This window comes from Amphiprion ocellaris, chromosome 10 (assembly GCF_022539595.1).
Source record: "Amphiprion ocellaris isolate individual 3 ecotype Okinawa chromosome 10, ASM2253959v1, whole genome shotgun sequence".
Lineage (NCBI taxonomy): Eukaryota > Metazoa > Chordata > Actinopteri > Pomacentridae > Amphiprion > Amphiprion ocellaris.
Window position 1 is genome coordinate 17,060,287 of NC_072775.1, and position 15,885 is coordinate 17,076,171.

A 15,885-nucleotide genomic window follows, 5' to 3' on the forward strand; every position below is an offset into this window, starting at 1 on the left:
TTTGTTGTTGTTGTTGTTTTGCTTTTTTTGCTGTATTAAAGAGCACTGCAGGGAAATGCAATAATGACTATTTAGTAATCATGATCACAAATTTATATTTTCCACTTTCACAGAGTAAGGTTTTAAAAAGCAACATCAGTACTTCAATCAAACAAAGTTAGTACAAAGAAACTACAGTCCCGATAACTAAAACAGCATAGGGAGCTGGAAAATGATCATCCAAGAACTAAAGACGCAACAGGGTGAAAAAATCTGGCAGATGAACAGGAGGTCTAACAGGAGGATAGAAAACAGGGCTGATGAACAGGAGACAAAACGGATATTCCAGCAGGGAAAGCAGATTTACAAGAAGAAACAGAAAAGAGTACACAGACAACCAGATGGAGACACAAATAGGGAATCATAAGAGCCACAGAGAAAGCAAACACACATGAAGGGATATCACACCCTCTTTTATTTACTCCCAGAATATTGCATAAGGCATGTCTTTTGTTGCAGCAAATGTCAAAAGTAAAAACATTAACAGGGCTGGACAGATCTTGTATTTTGTGTATAACTAAAGTGAAGCAGGTGTCAAGACAAAGAAGTACCTATCATTTAAAGGGGTGCTCCACTCTGATCTACTTTTGAATTTTCCAGTGACTTATTGCTACATTGTGTCACCCTAAGCAATTAATATTTTTACAACAATGAACATTCTATTGTTAGACTAGCTACAGACAGAAATAACAGATTCAACATAGCGACAGTGAATTAAACTGTGGTTTTCTGTTGATAAAGAAAAAAACATACACTTTTTGACTGTAGACCTCTGAATGGTGATTTTTTTTAGCTTCTGAAACCTTTTGTGTCTTGGGAAATGTGCTAAATCAGATGCATGTCAATAAAGATTCCAGCAGGTAGCGCTATTGAGCTTTCAAAGTTCTGAAATTAGAATTACATAAAGCCCAGGATACTAAGACTGCAGTCAGTAGTTGGCTGTGATATTGTTCAGTAATATTCAACAGCAAGAACCCTATTTCTTGAAAGCATACCCTCTGTTTTGATTGATTTGGTCGCTGTATTTTATCACATTTTGCTCCACAGTCTGATGTTAGGAAGCATATGCTCACCAAGGCTTTGATAACATGACACCTTAGTACATGTACAGCAGAAGCGTAGCGGCAGCATCGTGTACATGTGAAGCTGTGTGTGGATTTGTGAAGCAGTTAACACCTCTAATCCCTCAACTCAAAGAACGCATGTCTTCCAGGAGGTGAAGCACAAACTGTAACTACAGTACAAGCTTCATGTTTTGTGTCTCAGGGGATTTGTGACTTTACTGTAAAAAGTAGAGTACTGTCTGGGAAAAATCTCCTCTAACTTTCTGTTTTGGTGATGAAAAGTCATTTTTGTGGATTCTATCAACTTGAAATGACACTTCGTCCCATTAAAATGGGATTGTAGTTTTAGTGAAAGTCCAAAAAATTTGATCCTCTCTTAGCTTTGCGCATCTGACATCATCATGTTCAGGTTTTTTCAGATTCTTCAACCGTAGCTCTGTCTTTCAGCAAAGCAAATGCATAAGCTGAAAAAATATCAACCTAACTTTGCTTTAAATAAGGTTGCATTGATGCAAACTGTTCATTTGAGAGGTATCAAATAATTCAAGCACATGTAACTTAAACCATTTGCATAAATATAACTTCATCTGATTATACGTAATTGAATTGCATGTTACCCATTAAAGCAATTTATTTAATATGATCAAACAATTCAGGTTTTTCAGTGTGTAAATTACTCTCAACAGTCAGTGAAGTCTGTTTTTTAACCTTTTAACCACGACTATAGCACCATTTGTTGGGAGTCAGCCACATGTTCTTTTATTGACAGTGAAGCTGGTGACACAATGACACATTACACAGCCTCGTCTGTGTCAGAGGGAGATTTTCAACGCATGAATCACGCCTCAAGAGCCCTGGATGCCTGAGTAATAGTCTGAATATAAGTGGATGTCAAAAGGTGAAGGATCTTAAGGGTCATTTTCAAAGTTGTCTGAGAAAATATGTTAACTTTGCAGCAAATCTTTCACACACTGACGCTGCTCAGTCACTTAAAGCCTGAGTTATATCTTCTAATGGTGATTAGTCCACAGTATGGACGTGTGGTTGAAATATGGGTTCAGGGTCACCTCTGCAGTTTTGAACACATGGCCCCTGAACAAACACGAATGACTGCAGCCTCTGCAGCAGCAGCCTTGTGTGGCAGGTGGCGACAAGTTGCTCTGCTGCGTCCCTCTGGGCATGAGGCAAGTATTATCAATGTCCAAAAACATGCTAAGACTTTTGTGGCATGAAAAAAGATGATTGAGCTTTAAGGACTAACTTCCCTGGTGGGTGTTTTGACGACCTCTATCTGACAAGTTACTCCATGTGTCCATTAATCAGTTGTGCATTTATCTGCCCTGAGGAGGCCAGTCAGTCAATCTCTCATCACACTGCCTCCACATTCATTTGCATCCTTATGTTTGTTTGTACATGCCTGTGATGTGTATACAGTAGCTGTTATTTGTTTGTTGTGTGTTTTAGTGGATTAAATTGCAGCTCTTTCCCTAATGAGTGTTTTTCCTTATTCAGAAATAGAATAAAGCCATGTTGATTTACTTTATAACCTGCTTTCCACGTAGCTCCTCTTTACTGGCTTACTCTGATATTGTCATTCGTCGAATGTGTTGAAACTTCAAACACTGATGCTTATTAGGAATGTGCCGTCAGACTGTAAACTTCAGGGCAGGGCAATAAACCCGGCAGCGCACACAAACACACCGTGTGAGAACATCATTTTCACAGTTTACACAGCAACAAACTCATTCCTTTCACGGTCATTAAGTTTCACTATGAAGTTCCCATGTGGCAAAGCTAGAGAAAATGAGCGAAAACCTCCTCCACAAAGTCTAGAAAATTTCACTTTCTTGGATGTTTGAGCACAAAGGAATTTCACCCCTGACTCGCATTTACGTTCTATCCTCCTCCATCATACCAGTTCTGGGAAAAAGCGAGAGAGCCGCAGTCGCAACATGTCAGCTGCCTTTCACATTCACAGAGGAATTTTGGCGAGTCTTCACAATGTTGTCAGTCAGTGTGCCAGATAAGAGCTCTCAGTTCATAAATAAGATTGATGGCATTGCATACCACCAGTTCCTGCTCTGTGTTTTCCCATACAAGCTTCCCTGTCAAAAGCATCTGTGCTATCTCACCAGCTCATATCCTCTCTGCCCAAGTCCAGGCTTGCTTAGGTGTTTTAACACAGTCCCCATCCACTTATCAAACACACCACTGCGGGATACGTCCTGATTTATGCTTTCTTCATTGTGCATGAGCATAATGGGCAAATCAGTTTTGTAGGTTAATAGATGATTTATTGTTTATTGGCCTTGCGTATCTGACATGTTTTATATATTAGAAAAGTTCCCCCACACTGGAATCCAAGCTCCTTTAAAGGAGCGTTCAGTGTCGAATTCCAGTTAAAGACAAACAGGACACATGAAAGAAGGGTAAAAATTGAAGCAACAAAGGCCAAGAGGTCAAGTTTTTATAAAACCGGATGTTACATTTCCCATAATGCACCTCAGTAACAAAGTAATGTTCACTCTAAGCGCCATACCGCTGATTGCATTTCAGTCTCTGTTGAAAATGTTTAGTACTGAAGCCCAAATCAAGATCATTCTGGTTTATCTCCTCAGTCTATACAAAGCTCTCTGAGGACTTTATACTATACTGGCTATGCTTTTGACCCAATAAACTTTGCTTGTCTGTTGAATTCTAGCTTCCATCCATTAATTATCTATACTCCACTTAATCCCCATTAGGGTCGTGGGGAGCTGGAGTCTATCCCAGCTGACTTTGGGTGAAGGCAGGGGACACCCTGGACAGATCACCAGTCTATCACAGGGCTACATATAAAGACAGACATGTACACTCATATCATACCTACGGACAATTTAGAATTACCAGTTAACCTCTGCATAGTTTTGGACTGTGGAAGGAAACTGGAGTACCTGGAGAAAACCCACGCATGCACAATTAGTACATGCAAGCTCCATGCAGAAAGATCCCAGGCCGGGACACAAACCCGGGATTGTAATTTATTTTCAAATATTTTTTTCTGATCTTTCTGAGGTTTTGTGGATATGTCGCTGTTTAATTAATTCTCAGTGTTTGAACAATCCATACAGAGAAAATCATTTTTTCATTTCCACCCTCCACATGAAGGTCAGAGCACCAAATCGGCACCATCGGGGAGATTTAGTATTATTTCTGCATAAATGAAGCCTGGCAAAGTTGTTGAGCTGTGAAAACATCGGAAACTGTGATGGAAATCCAGGATTGTTTCTATCTGTTCCTGACAAAGTCTGATGTGTTGTATTAATACTACTTGGGGTTATAAATTACTTTTTAGTTATGATGTAGTTATAAATGTGAGTTATCCATTAATCAGTGTTTGCATTGTAATCATCTGAAGTTGTAAGTGCTAATAAATCATTAACACATTTTAATGAAGTGTGCACTTGATATGCACTTGTTTAAGTGTGGATTGGCTGCACCTCTTTCTAAAAGAAAGTTTCAAAGAACTTTTCACTTTTTTTAAAAACTCAAAAATGTGCTTTTAGAATGTCTCATAACTTTAAAGGCAAAGTATAAAAAAAACAACTAATTTTCTACCTCGTTAACATGTCCATATGATGTTGTTTTATGTTGTAGGAGCATAACATGAGCAAAAAAAAGCATTCAACAACATGGCTGAGCATTTCCATGTTAAAATCAGCGAACCAATGACAGTTTTAACAGCAGTGAGTCTGCTTTCTGTGGTTTCAAACACAATAAACTTCAGGATCTTTACTGTCAGGCTTTCCAAAATCATTTCTCTCAATATTAGAATTTGCCATTGTGTAGTGTCGAATAATTTTACAGCGTTCAAGCAGAGTTATAAGTGAGCTGATGTGCTCCAGCTGCAGTAAATGGAGTGAAGTGGAGAGAGAGTCTGGGACTCCTTACATCTGCCCATTTTAGAGGTACATCTAAGCTATTCTAAAGCAGGAAGGGATTCTTTACATGTAGAATAGCTTTTAAATATGTAATTTTTATGAGCATACAGCAGATTTTACCATTTTTTTCCTATGACCGGAGAGGGATTTTAACTGTTTAAAGAAATGCAGTTCTGCGCAAGAGTTTTGAACCCTAGATTGAGTTTTTTTATTACAAAAATAACCAAAACCTTTTGTTCTTTAGTTTAAGTGCACTAACCAGAAAGTCTTAAATTCAATCAGTTTTTAGTGTGACTTGCTTTGCCTTTAAAACTGCAGAACTCCAGTTCTCCTGAAAACATTTGTGCTCAGTTTTGCAGGCGGTTAAATTGTTCCATCCTCTCGGAGAACTTGCCTCTGTGCATTTATTCTGTTTTACTGTCTTCTGTCTCTCCATGTAATCCCAAATAGACTCCATAATCAGCAGGTCATAACATCTGCTGCATGGAATCCTTGATCCTGGAGTTGCTGAAGATCGCTCTTTGTGACTGGCTGTACGTTTAGGGGCTGTTCTCATGCACCAAACTGATGTTATTGTATGCTAAAAATGAATCCAAAACATCTAAATGCTTTAAATTTGTTGAACTACACCCTGTATTACAATTTCTGAATTAGAAATGTGTGCTGAATAAAGCTGCCATGTACTAGATTTGTTGCTATGTTTTATTTTTAACAAACCAAACCACAGTGGATGACTGGTGAAACATGAATGCACACTGATGACACCATAACATTCATTGTCCTTGTCATTGTCCTGCTGCATTGTGAAATCTCATTGTTTGCATTGCTCAGCCGCCCCAAACTGGTACAAGTCGACATCTGTGGCTCTGTTGTGTGCACGTGTGTGTGTTCATGTGTGTGTGTGTGTGTGTGTGTGTAAGAGGCATCTATTTGGAAACAGATACCACCCAACTGAGCTCTCCATTAAGAGTTAAATCAGAAGGCAAGAAAAGCATTTCAGAATGCAACGCATGCTTGCAAAGGTGCACAGGAATTTCAAATGGCATTAGCAGCTAATCTGGGAGAAACCTGCCTTTGTCACGTATAGAGTTACGTGTCCCTATGAGAATGTGATCTATGTCAAGCATGCTCTTCATGGCAAGAGGAGAACAAGTGAGCAGGCCACCCGAGAAAGTTGAACCCAGAAGAATGCAGCTCTGGTATTCATTAATGAAGAGCACTCTTCTCTGTGCTGGAATGAGAGGACGGGAACGAGGAGACCAAGTGAGAACGGTAGAGAGAAGTTTATCAGAGAAATTTGGATTTTCTAACACCTACCGGCATATTTGAGATTTCCTGGTGTAGCAGTTCACGGCAGCCAACAATATAAATGAAATAAATCCGAAGTTCAGCAGCCAGTTAATGTATATTAGAGTATTTTATTGCTTTATGAAATGTTGCATGAATTCAACTGTAAAAACCTTCATACTGTTTAAAGTTCACAGAAATGTCCGTTTGAAGTCAACACTTGGTTGGTTGTGTACAGCTTGACAAGACCGTGATTGTCGGCACATAACTTACAACAGACAAACATAAACTCTTTGGCGTCCTGCTCAAAGCACTATTGTATCTAAAATAACAATACAAACATCTGTATAAAATATAATAATAATAATAATAATTAACCTGTTTGTTAGTTCAAAGCTCACAGTAAACAAAAAAAACAACCCAACACGCCGTTTTCAACTTTTGCCCTTCAGTGGTGACCAAACCAGCAGAGTCACCACATCAGAACACACACTCATACTGTAACCACACATGCAAACATACTTTGAGAAAAGAAAACACAAGCGTCAGAAACAAAGACGATGAAATCCACACCATGATGCTGCACCGTCCCAAAATTACAACATCAGGTTTGTGTCAGTTTGGCAAAAAAAATAAAAATAATTACCAAATTTTATATATTATGCAGCTCAGCGTTCACACATCTCAGAACCTTTGCAGAACCAGCTACTCAGGCTTAAGATATATGAACAGCAAGAGCATTTAGATCAACAGTGTTTCAGGTGTTATCAGCTTAAATTAATCAGCAAAGGGGAGTCTTCCAAACAGACAACATCTACGTGATGGGAATGAGATTACTCAGATTAAATCTGCATTTTCAGGAGAGGAGGGGAATGCAGGTCACATAGATAACCTCTTAATGAATATTTGTCTAGAGGAGCATGAGGCTTAAGTTAATATTTGGGGAATGTGGAAACCAGATAAGATAAATATGTAGCTTCTCAATTCAGTGGATTGGGGAAAGGAATAAAATAGATAATAATAAAAGGGGAAAAGCAGCAATTATATAGATATTTATATAAATATTTTGGCATACACTCTCTGAGAACATGTTGCCCTATTACAATCCACAATACTGTCCAAGTACCTCAGAAGATTTATCTTTTGTCACTCTGCCGGGCAAACTGCCTGCAGCCGCCCAGCTTAATGAAAGTATGTGAGTCAGAGCACAGCTCTGTCTCAACAATGTGAAGTCTTTTTTTTTGTGCATTGGCCTCTTTTCGCAACATCCTTGCATCCAATATATTTGTTTCATCCTCTCTTCTTTCACTCTTCACAGAATTGCTTTTGCGTCTCATTCAGAATCCACCCATCGATTCTTTAAATGAAGATCTCCACTGCCTCTGACTCCAGCTCATCCAGGCCTCTGAAGGGGTTTAATAGCAACTTCTTAGGCGCTGTCTTGTCTGGGGAAAAAAAAAAAGAAAGAAAGAGGGAATGGATAATTATATAAATGTTTTAAGGCTAAAACGGTGGAAAAAGTCCAGGATGCAGCTCGGCTAGCAATGACTAAAGGTTAACAGACATTTTCCACAGTCAAACACACCACTCTGGTGAATGTGCTCAGTCAACAGATCCACATTATTTCCTAACCATGCACATTCCACAGGGCCCGCATTATGAACCATGACCTGGACAGATGGTATCTGATTGGCTGGTCAATCCGCAGTACGGTTAATCAATGCGAGTGTCCATGAAGTGGAGGCCAAAACTGCTCTCATGTAGACAAATAAAGTCTTACATGCTGCATGTGTGTGTGTGTGCAGGATTTGCTTATTCACGTTCTGTACGGCATGTGTGCAAAAATATGTAGCATTCAGGTTTTATACTGAGAGCACTACTGCATTATTGGAGCTTGTAAACAAATGCTCTCATGCATATTTGATAGATCACTCACCACTGTTGAGCTTAGTAGTTCTGGCAGCCTCTTTGGTTTTGGGTCCCTCCACCTGCCGTTCTAGTGTTCCAGGTTCAGACTGAACAGAGAACTGATGGCTTGGCAAAGTCTGATCATCTGAAAGACTTTTACCTGAAAGACAGCAGCACCGAAAATGTCAATTCAATTGTCTGTCAGAAAATCCTGCACACATTCTAGCAGTTTACAGTAACCACCAAGTGATTCAAATGGGTTATACAGCACATATGTAATGTCAAACATACAGTAGGCCACGCTGCCTCAGTCACATGAATTATTAAAAATGGGATCATTATTCCCCTCACCTCTACTCTTAGTGTTGCTCTTGGTGGCGCTGATGGAGGGAGTGGAGGAGGCGGGTCGGAGAGGCGCCCCTGCTGTGTTCAGGAGGTTTGTTCGGGGACTTTGCTCGTCCTTCCGACCTTGATCCTGGTGCAGCCGCTGGTTGAGGATCTTGATCACGGCATCTTTTTCCAAGATCTGAGCGTAAAGCGCACGGATCCTGATGCAGAGCACAATAAAAGACATTTGTGAGCAGATAACCCAAACAGTGACGAAAACACAAATTCTGTCACGACTTGAGAAAACAAAAGGGGACATTCATTAAAAGCATCTACCTGTTTTCCATCTCCTGGTTCCTGTGGTCGGCAACTGGCAGGTCCTCGTTGAAACTGTTGTTAGAGGAGTGGCAGGGTGAGTGGTTAATGATGGTGGTGTCTCTGTAAATGGAACAAGCAATAGACTGAGCTTGATTCAAATGAGATGAGAAGTATGTGAGCACCAAATGTCAAGCTGTAGTGGTCTTTACCTCTGGGCTGCGGCGGTAGCAGCGACCTCCATAGCGAACTGCCTCATGGTGCTCTCCTCGAGGTACTTCTGCTCCCAGCGCACCATGTCTGCTTCCAGGGCCAGAATTCGCTCCTCACGCTCCCGTAGGCGCTCTTGAAGGGAGCACATGGTCACTCCTGGAGGCTGAGACTGCCTCTGAGATGAAGAGAGAGAGTATTTTTAACAGCTGGCAAGAAATACTTAGAATCTCAGCCCTATTAACGGCACCAGGATCATAACAGCTTTCCTAGGACAAGAGGTTTACCTGCTGTGCCCTCAGACTCCTCAGCTCCTGCTCCAGTCGTGTCCTCAGCTTCATCTCCAGGCTCTCCCTCTTCTCGCAGGTGGACTGCAGCTGAGCCAGCGCGCTCTGAAGCCTCTCCACCTTTTCCACATAGGCCTTCTTCCTCCTCAACTCGTCCTCAAGCTGGCGACCTCGTCCCCGAGCCGCCTCTAGGGCCTCCTCCAGCCGCTTCGCCCTGCTGCTCTGCTCCTCGGCCGTGGCTCGCAATCGCTGCAGCTCCCGCTCTACACGCTCCCGCTCGAAGTTCTGCTCCTCGTCTGAATCAGACAGAAAGTGGGGTGGTCAGGTTAAGTGCATGCTAATGCGTGAGGATTAGAGTCAAGGATTTAGTTGAACGCCGCAGCGTTGGAAAGGATGTAAGTGTTTTCACTTGAAATATGAAATCATTTCAAAGTATTCTGAAGTCTGCTCTAGGAAAAAAAAAAGCGGGGGGGAGTGGGGTATCTTTGAGCATTCCACATTGTCTCCCTCTGGAGTCCAACCCAGTAATAAGTACCAGAGTTGCTACATGGTGGCCAGTGTTCTTCATTTAGCAAAGCACTCTTGGAATGTTGAGAGGAGGAAGGAGGAGGAAGGGGGGAGAAAGCTGCCCTATCCTTTTGACCCACATAGCACAGAGAATTCCTCATCAAGGCCATACAAACACCACCGCTCTGCTTGAGTCCAGTTCCTTAAACAGACAACATAAATCACACTCACAACAGGTGGGGGGGAACCTCATTTCTACCACTTCCACTGCTGCTCTGTGATTTAGAGATGATTCGTTTCCTTTGGCAAAGAGGTGCGTGGATCCAATTCCCTATTATTAAGCCCTCTTACCAAATAAGCTGGTGTTATGCAAGTGAAAGTCTTGCATGCAGGATGCCCATAGCTACAAAAAGGGCCCCATGCTATGCAACAATCCCGTCCAATGAAGCATGTTCATTCCAAAGGAGGATGTAACACAGAGCAGTGGAGAGGAATCTGGCTCAACAAAACGATGTACTTACTTTGTTCGAGGAGTTTCGCCATGATGTGCTGGTTATGGTCGGCTGCCTCCACTTCTTTTGCAACATGCGTTCTGGCATTCTCCAAGTTTTCTGTGATGCATGAAAGGTTTAAAATTAGACGAAATTGTACAGCATATGACTGCTGGAGCTACTATTATTGCAGACAGCCTCTATGTGGTATTCTAGTGTTTGTATGTCAGTACCTCTTAGGTCTCTGTTGAAATCCTGCAGCCTCCTGATCTCAGCCACCATCCGCTTCCTCAGCGTCTGCTCCAAGTTCTCTCTCTTACTGCTGCCCTGCATCAGCGTCTCATAGGCCTCCGATATACGCTGGATCTCCTGCTCCAACTGAAATGGGAGGGGAAAAAGAAGTGGAGGGGAGGAAAGGGGAGGTTTGGAAAAGAGGAAGAAAGAGGAACAGAAAAGGAGAAGGAGGAGAAGAGGAATTTTTGGTTAACCTACTTCACATGCCAGAGAGGAGCTGGAATGTTGATTCATGTTGTTAGAATAAAGATAAACATATGGGTACATATGTAACTGTGTATGTACAGTACACCCAGTGTGTGTGTGTGTGTGTGTGTGTGTGTGTGTGTGTGTGTGTGCGTGCGTGGTATAATTCTGAGAAGGAATTCAAACCCGCACCACTCCCTCTGAGCCTGATTTATATCTACATTCCTGAGGACTGATAGCTGTAGTTCCAGGTGTGTGAGCGCACAGGAGCGTGTGCATACACAACACACCACAAAGCACAACTTGGCGTACACACACAAAGACTCACACACACACACACACAGGTTTGGGAAGGCTGCCAGCGGAGGGAAGGTGTGCATGCCTGTGCCTGGGTTGTGGAAACGGCAAAGAGACACCCACCATTACAGCAGTCACACAGGCATGTTTACTCAGGGCTGCGGCCTGACGGAGAAAACTTTCCAACCCTTGCAATTATCATTCTTTAAGGCTGAGACAAGGCGAGGGCCACGTGACATAACTCCCGCAGAGAGCGGAGTGAATTTTACAAAGATTGGCTAAGGTGTCAAATGTCGCTGAAACTGTTTCCACCACGCTGAACAACTAAGTATCGTATTTTAGGGCCTGGTTGGTCAGAAAAGCAACAGAACGGCAGGAGAAGCAGTGCAGTGTGCAAAAGGAGCTATTTGGTGGAAGACCTAAAAGGACTTTTCACTTTTTAAACAGCAGTCTACCACCTGCTGTAGACCCTCACCCAGGCATCCATTAGCTGCATGGGGGTCACAACCCAATCGACTCGCTGTGTGTGACAAGCCCTGAATTACACAGAAAATCTATGGCCTCTCTGGAACTAAAGCGCACACACACTCTCTGGCCTCCACTAGGTCAGCTACACAATGAAAGGAGTGTGTAAACACAGTAGCAGGCTGTGACCTCTGTTTGTGCCTCTGCTGTGGAAGGTAGCAGCTGCTGATCTCATCTGTGCGTCCAGATGAGGGAGCGTGCCTGGAGTTGGATGTCAGGGAAGCAACTGTGGACTAGGGTTGTGTTTCATAGACAGGTGGCTCAGATAGAGGGTGTAGTCTGGATGTCACTTTTTCCTTTTGATTGAGAAATTCATTTGTCATCATTTAGTGGCTGCCAGTTACATTGTTGCGCAGCTTCTAAGTCTGTCTTTCATGTTATTTGATAGATGTTATTGCAACTCTTCCTTTTGTGTTGATATTTTCAGGAGAAAATGAAATCCCTAAGAATTAAATGTGAAATGTGTCAATCTAGCTCAACTGTGGATGTTCTAATTTCTGTAACATGATCTGTGTGAGATGTCAGCTTCATGAAAATATGAATTTCTCTCATGGATTTCTCTTTTTACCTTCTGAATACGGCTGGTCTTCTCCCTGTGGGATTCCAGCTCTTGCCTCAGCCTCTCATTCTCCATCAGCAGCAGCTCCACCTGGTTGGGCTCCTCCAGGCCAGCAGGTGGCAGACTGTTGTACGTGTTGTAGCAGGGAACTTCAGCTGACTCCACAGACTGGACATACCTATAAGAGATGCATAACATAGTACAAACTGAGTTTCAATTAAAGGCCGCTTCAGTTCAATCAGTCTGTTTGGTGTAGATAGAAGTATGAGACAGGACTTTATTTTGGAGCTTGGCATCTGAAATATCACTCTATTCCCATTAACCAGCAAGCTGACTCCAGAGATTTGAAAGAATGTAAAAGCCTATATGAGGAACATAGTTTTGTGAAAGCATCCAAGGCAACACAAGCATGTGAATCTATCCTGTTTCAGTATGCCAAACATTACAAACACCTACAGGGCTAGACTTGTTCTCCGATAAGTATTACTAGGCGGAAATAGGAATCGGTATGCTGGCTACAGTGTGACTCACATTGATAAGCATGTGTTTACGCATATGAAACACAATACTGATCACTGGGCGGGTTCTTGTATAAAAATGACACCACAGACTATGATGTAATGTTACCATAGTTTTACAAAACATGCACAGATATGGTCCCTTTAGTACCTGTGCTGCTGAGCCTGCACTGGCTCCTGGACCTGGTGGGGGATAAATCCTTGGCCCTGGATGGGGGCTGAGTACTCTGGAGGTGGGCAGCGTTTGTCCATGCTTGGCCCTGTGTTCTGTGGAGCATAGTAAGGGAGCTCAGGGTAGCTGTGAGAGGTGATCTTGATGGCCTCTGCTTTAGCTGCTGCGTCGTGCCTCTCCAGAGATATCTGCATGCGATGCTCGCTGAGCGACCGCACATGACTGCACTTTATCTCCATCAGATCTGCCTCCTCATGGAAGGCTCCATCATGCAGGAGCTTCCCCTCGTGGAGCTGCCTGATGGGGCCTGCAGGGGCCCAGTGAGAGGCCAGATACTGAGAGTGCGCCTTGGCCTGCTCATAGGTCGGCAGGGCCTCCCCGTGCAGCTGGTAGCCGCTTTCTGAGTGGTGGTAGTCCCCCTGGTGCTCCTGGCCCTGGGGCTCCTGCCTGGCAGAGAGCTGGGGGAACAGAGGGTCCTCCTGGGTGAGACTCTCTAAGGAGGATCGAGGGCTCCTGCTCATGTCGCCTCCACTGCTGGGGCCACTGTTGCTGCCACTGCCTCCTCGCAGGGCCTGCTGCTGGATGGCTAGTAAGGTGCGGGTGTCTGTAGGGTTTCCATAGCGGAGCTGCTCCTGGATGAGCCGGTGCAGGACCGTGCCGGACGGCTCCTCAGTGGATGACATACCGCTTTTGTTGATTCCCTCTAAAGATCAGTTGCTTTTTCTTTTCTGGAAGTATTAAAATAAATCAGCTGTGAACCTGGAACACAAAAGGATGAGAGGATAAAATGTGAGGAGGCAGGAATAAACATATATGATGAGGAAAGATTATGTTTGAGGCCTTGGGAATAACAGAAACATCTGCAACATACACTTAAAATCAAGCAAATGTATTTGATTTCTTCGATGAACAGGTATTAAATAGAAAAAGTGCAGTGTGGGGTTTAAACTACCAACAGCGACAACACAGAGATGTGGACACATTTTCCACAGCAGGCAAAAAAAAAAAAAAAAAAAAAAAAAATGCATGCGCCAAAAATTCCACTCTCACGGGGGAGCAAAAGCGCACAAACCCGCATTGTAAAATAACTTCGCTCTAATAGCACAGGAGTCACATTTAAAACGCCGTAAATAACTTCTAGTTCCCCCATAACACACTAAACTCTAAAAAGTTCTCATGAGAAGTTACACTGCGGCTACTTTATCCACGTTCGCGTCTCGTTTTTGTTGTTTCTCTCTCGTGCGGCACAGAAAGAAAAAAACTCCTCTTACCAGCTCACGCGCTCATCGTCGCCAAAATCCTCGCTGTCGAAGTCAAATTCGGAGTACGTCCACAAGTTTTACATCCGTTTTTTTTTTTTCCCGACTCAAACGTGTCTCATCTTCGTGGCCCCGGACACACTGCCGCGCTGCTCTCTCGCTGTGAAATGATTGTGGAGAGAGCAGGCGGCGATAATAAGTAACCGAGGAGGGACTGAGGTCGGAATGCCAGGAATGTAAAACGCGAAGTCCCTCGGGGATCAAAAGCGTAAAACCACACGGGAGGAGGAGGGAGGCTGCACTGCGCTTTATTATTACCAATGAGGAGTGAAAAAGAAGCACAGAGACGGGTGTTAGTTTTACAGAGCTTTGGGTGAATGTCTTAAAATAAATGCATTCGTGTTTGGAGTGAAGGGCAAGATATTCATCTGCTTTCTCTGGAGGAAAATCTCCTAATGAGACTCCTCAAGTGGCACAGTGGCACCGTTTTTGCTCTGTCTAATGATCTTATGTGGTTGGTGAAGTATTTAGATCATTTAGTGTGAAGTAGCAGTACAGCATTGTAAATATAGTTCTAAAAATCCTACTTAAGTGTAGAATAATCAGCCACACCATGCATACAGGGTATTAAAAGTTCCCAATATGCAAAAGTATCCCTCTTATGTTATTATATTAGATCATTATCTGTGGTGGATTTACTATAATGCATCACATTATCATATTGTGCAAGTATTAAAACATCAAAATCTCAAAGTTTTTAAATAAATGTAAGCAGAGAAAAGTACATATAACTGAAAACAAAACGCCTGTAAGTACAATTATCTTAAAATTGTAGACCTACACAAGATACTTGAGATGTACTTTGTTAATTTTCACTGGAAAAAAATAATTCAATGTGGAAAAATAAATAAGAAAAAATGCTAATGTAGTCACATGTGTTGGTTTTTCTAAACTTCCTAAAAATTTATTTGTTATTCAGGCATTACTAGAAACTTTGTTCCATTATTTTAACAACACCATTTATATTTTCTCAAGTGCCAGTTGACAACATCAACACAAAGTCATCTTAAGGCTGAAGACAGAAACCCAACAAAGCCAATGATTTCCTTTGGAGACAGGAGGCGGGGAAAAAAAAGTTTTAACGGGAAAGAATGTCCAGGCAAACCAGGCTTATGGAAGCTGGCCATCTGTCTCCACTGGTTGGTGAAAGGAAGAGAGAAAAGGATAGCAGATACAAGTCAAACAGACAACACGAAAGAAAATAACAAACACACTGGAGGTTGGTGAACTACTGCAGATCAGTAACGTGTCACTCCTCAGTCACAGATACCAGCAGAGACAACAAAACACAAACTACAGGAGAGAAAAGACACAAAGTTAGTGGCATACAATGGTGGCATCTAAATGTATGGGGAGTACAGGAGAGGAGGGAAGAGGAGAGGCACTCGGTGCATCATGGGAAGTCCCCCTGCAGTCAAGGCCTACAGCAGCATAACTAAGGGATGGTTCAGGGTCACCTGAGCAGCCGTAACTCTAAGCAAAAAGGAGCGTTTTGAACCTAATCTGAACGTAGAGAAAGTGTCTGTCTCCTCAACTCAAACTGGGACCTGATTCCACAGCAGCAAAGCCTGATAGCTGAAGGTCATGCCTCCCATTCTGCTTTTGGAAACTGTAGGAACCACAATTAAACCTGCAAGCTGAGAGAAAAGTGCTGTATTTT

The 15,885-nt window shown here is 42.7% G+C and overlaps 1 protein-coding gene across 2 annotated transcripts; it reads right to left on the reverse strand.

The window, feature by feature from the left end:
- Positions 1-6,421: 6,421 nt before the first annotated feature.
- On the reverse strand, positions 6,422-14,343 carry LOC111578813 (angiomotin-like 2a). 2 transcript variants are annotated; one of them, XM_023285778.3, is made up of 11 exons: positions 14,178-14,343; positions 12,886-13,665; positions 12,226-12,394; positions 10,589-10,733; positions 10,386-10,475; positions 9,358-9,653; positions 9,073-9,248; positions 8,882-8,935; positions 8,570-8,766; positions 8,247-8,378; positions 6,422-7,755 (listed from the first exon to the last, which is right to left on the reverse strand). In XM_023285778.3, the coding sequence occupies exons 2-11, from the start codon at positions 13,587-13,589 to the stop codon at positions 7,670-7,672; spliced, it is 2,049 nt and encodes a 682-aa protein (XP_023141546.1). In that variant the 5' UTR covers positions 13,590-13,665; positions 14,178-14,343; the 3' UTR covers positions 6,422-7,669. The 2 variants fall into 2 exon arrangements, with proteins under 2 accessions (XP_023141546.1, XP_023141545.1); XM_023285777.3 differs by having other exon boundaries at positions 8,882-8,983.
- Positions 14,344-15,885: the final 1,542 nt, after the last annotated feature.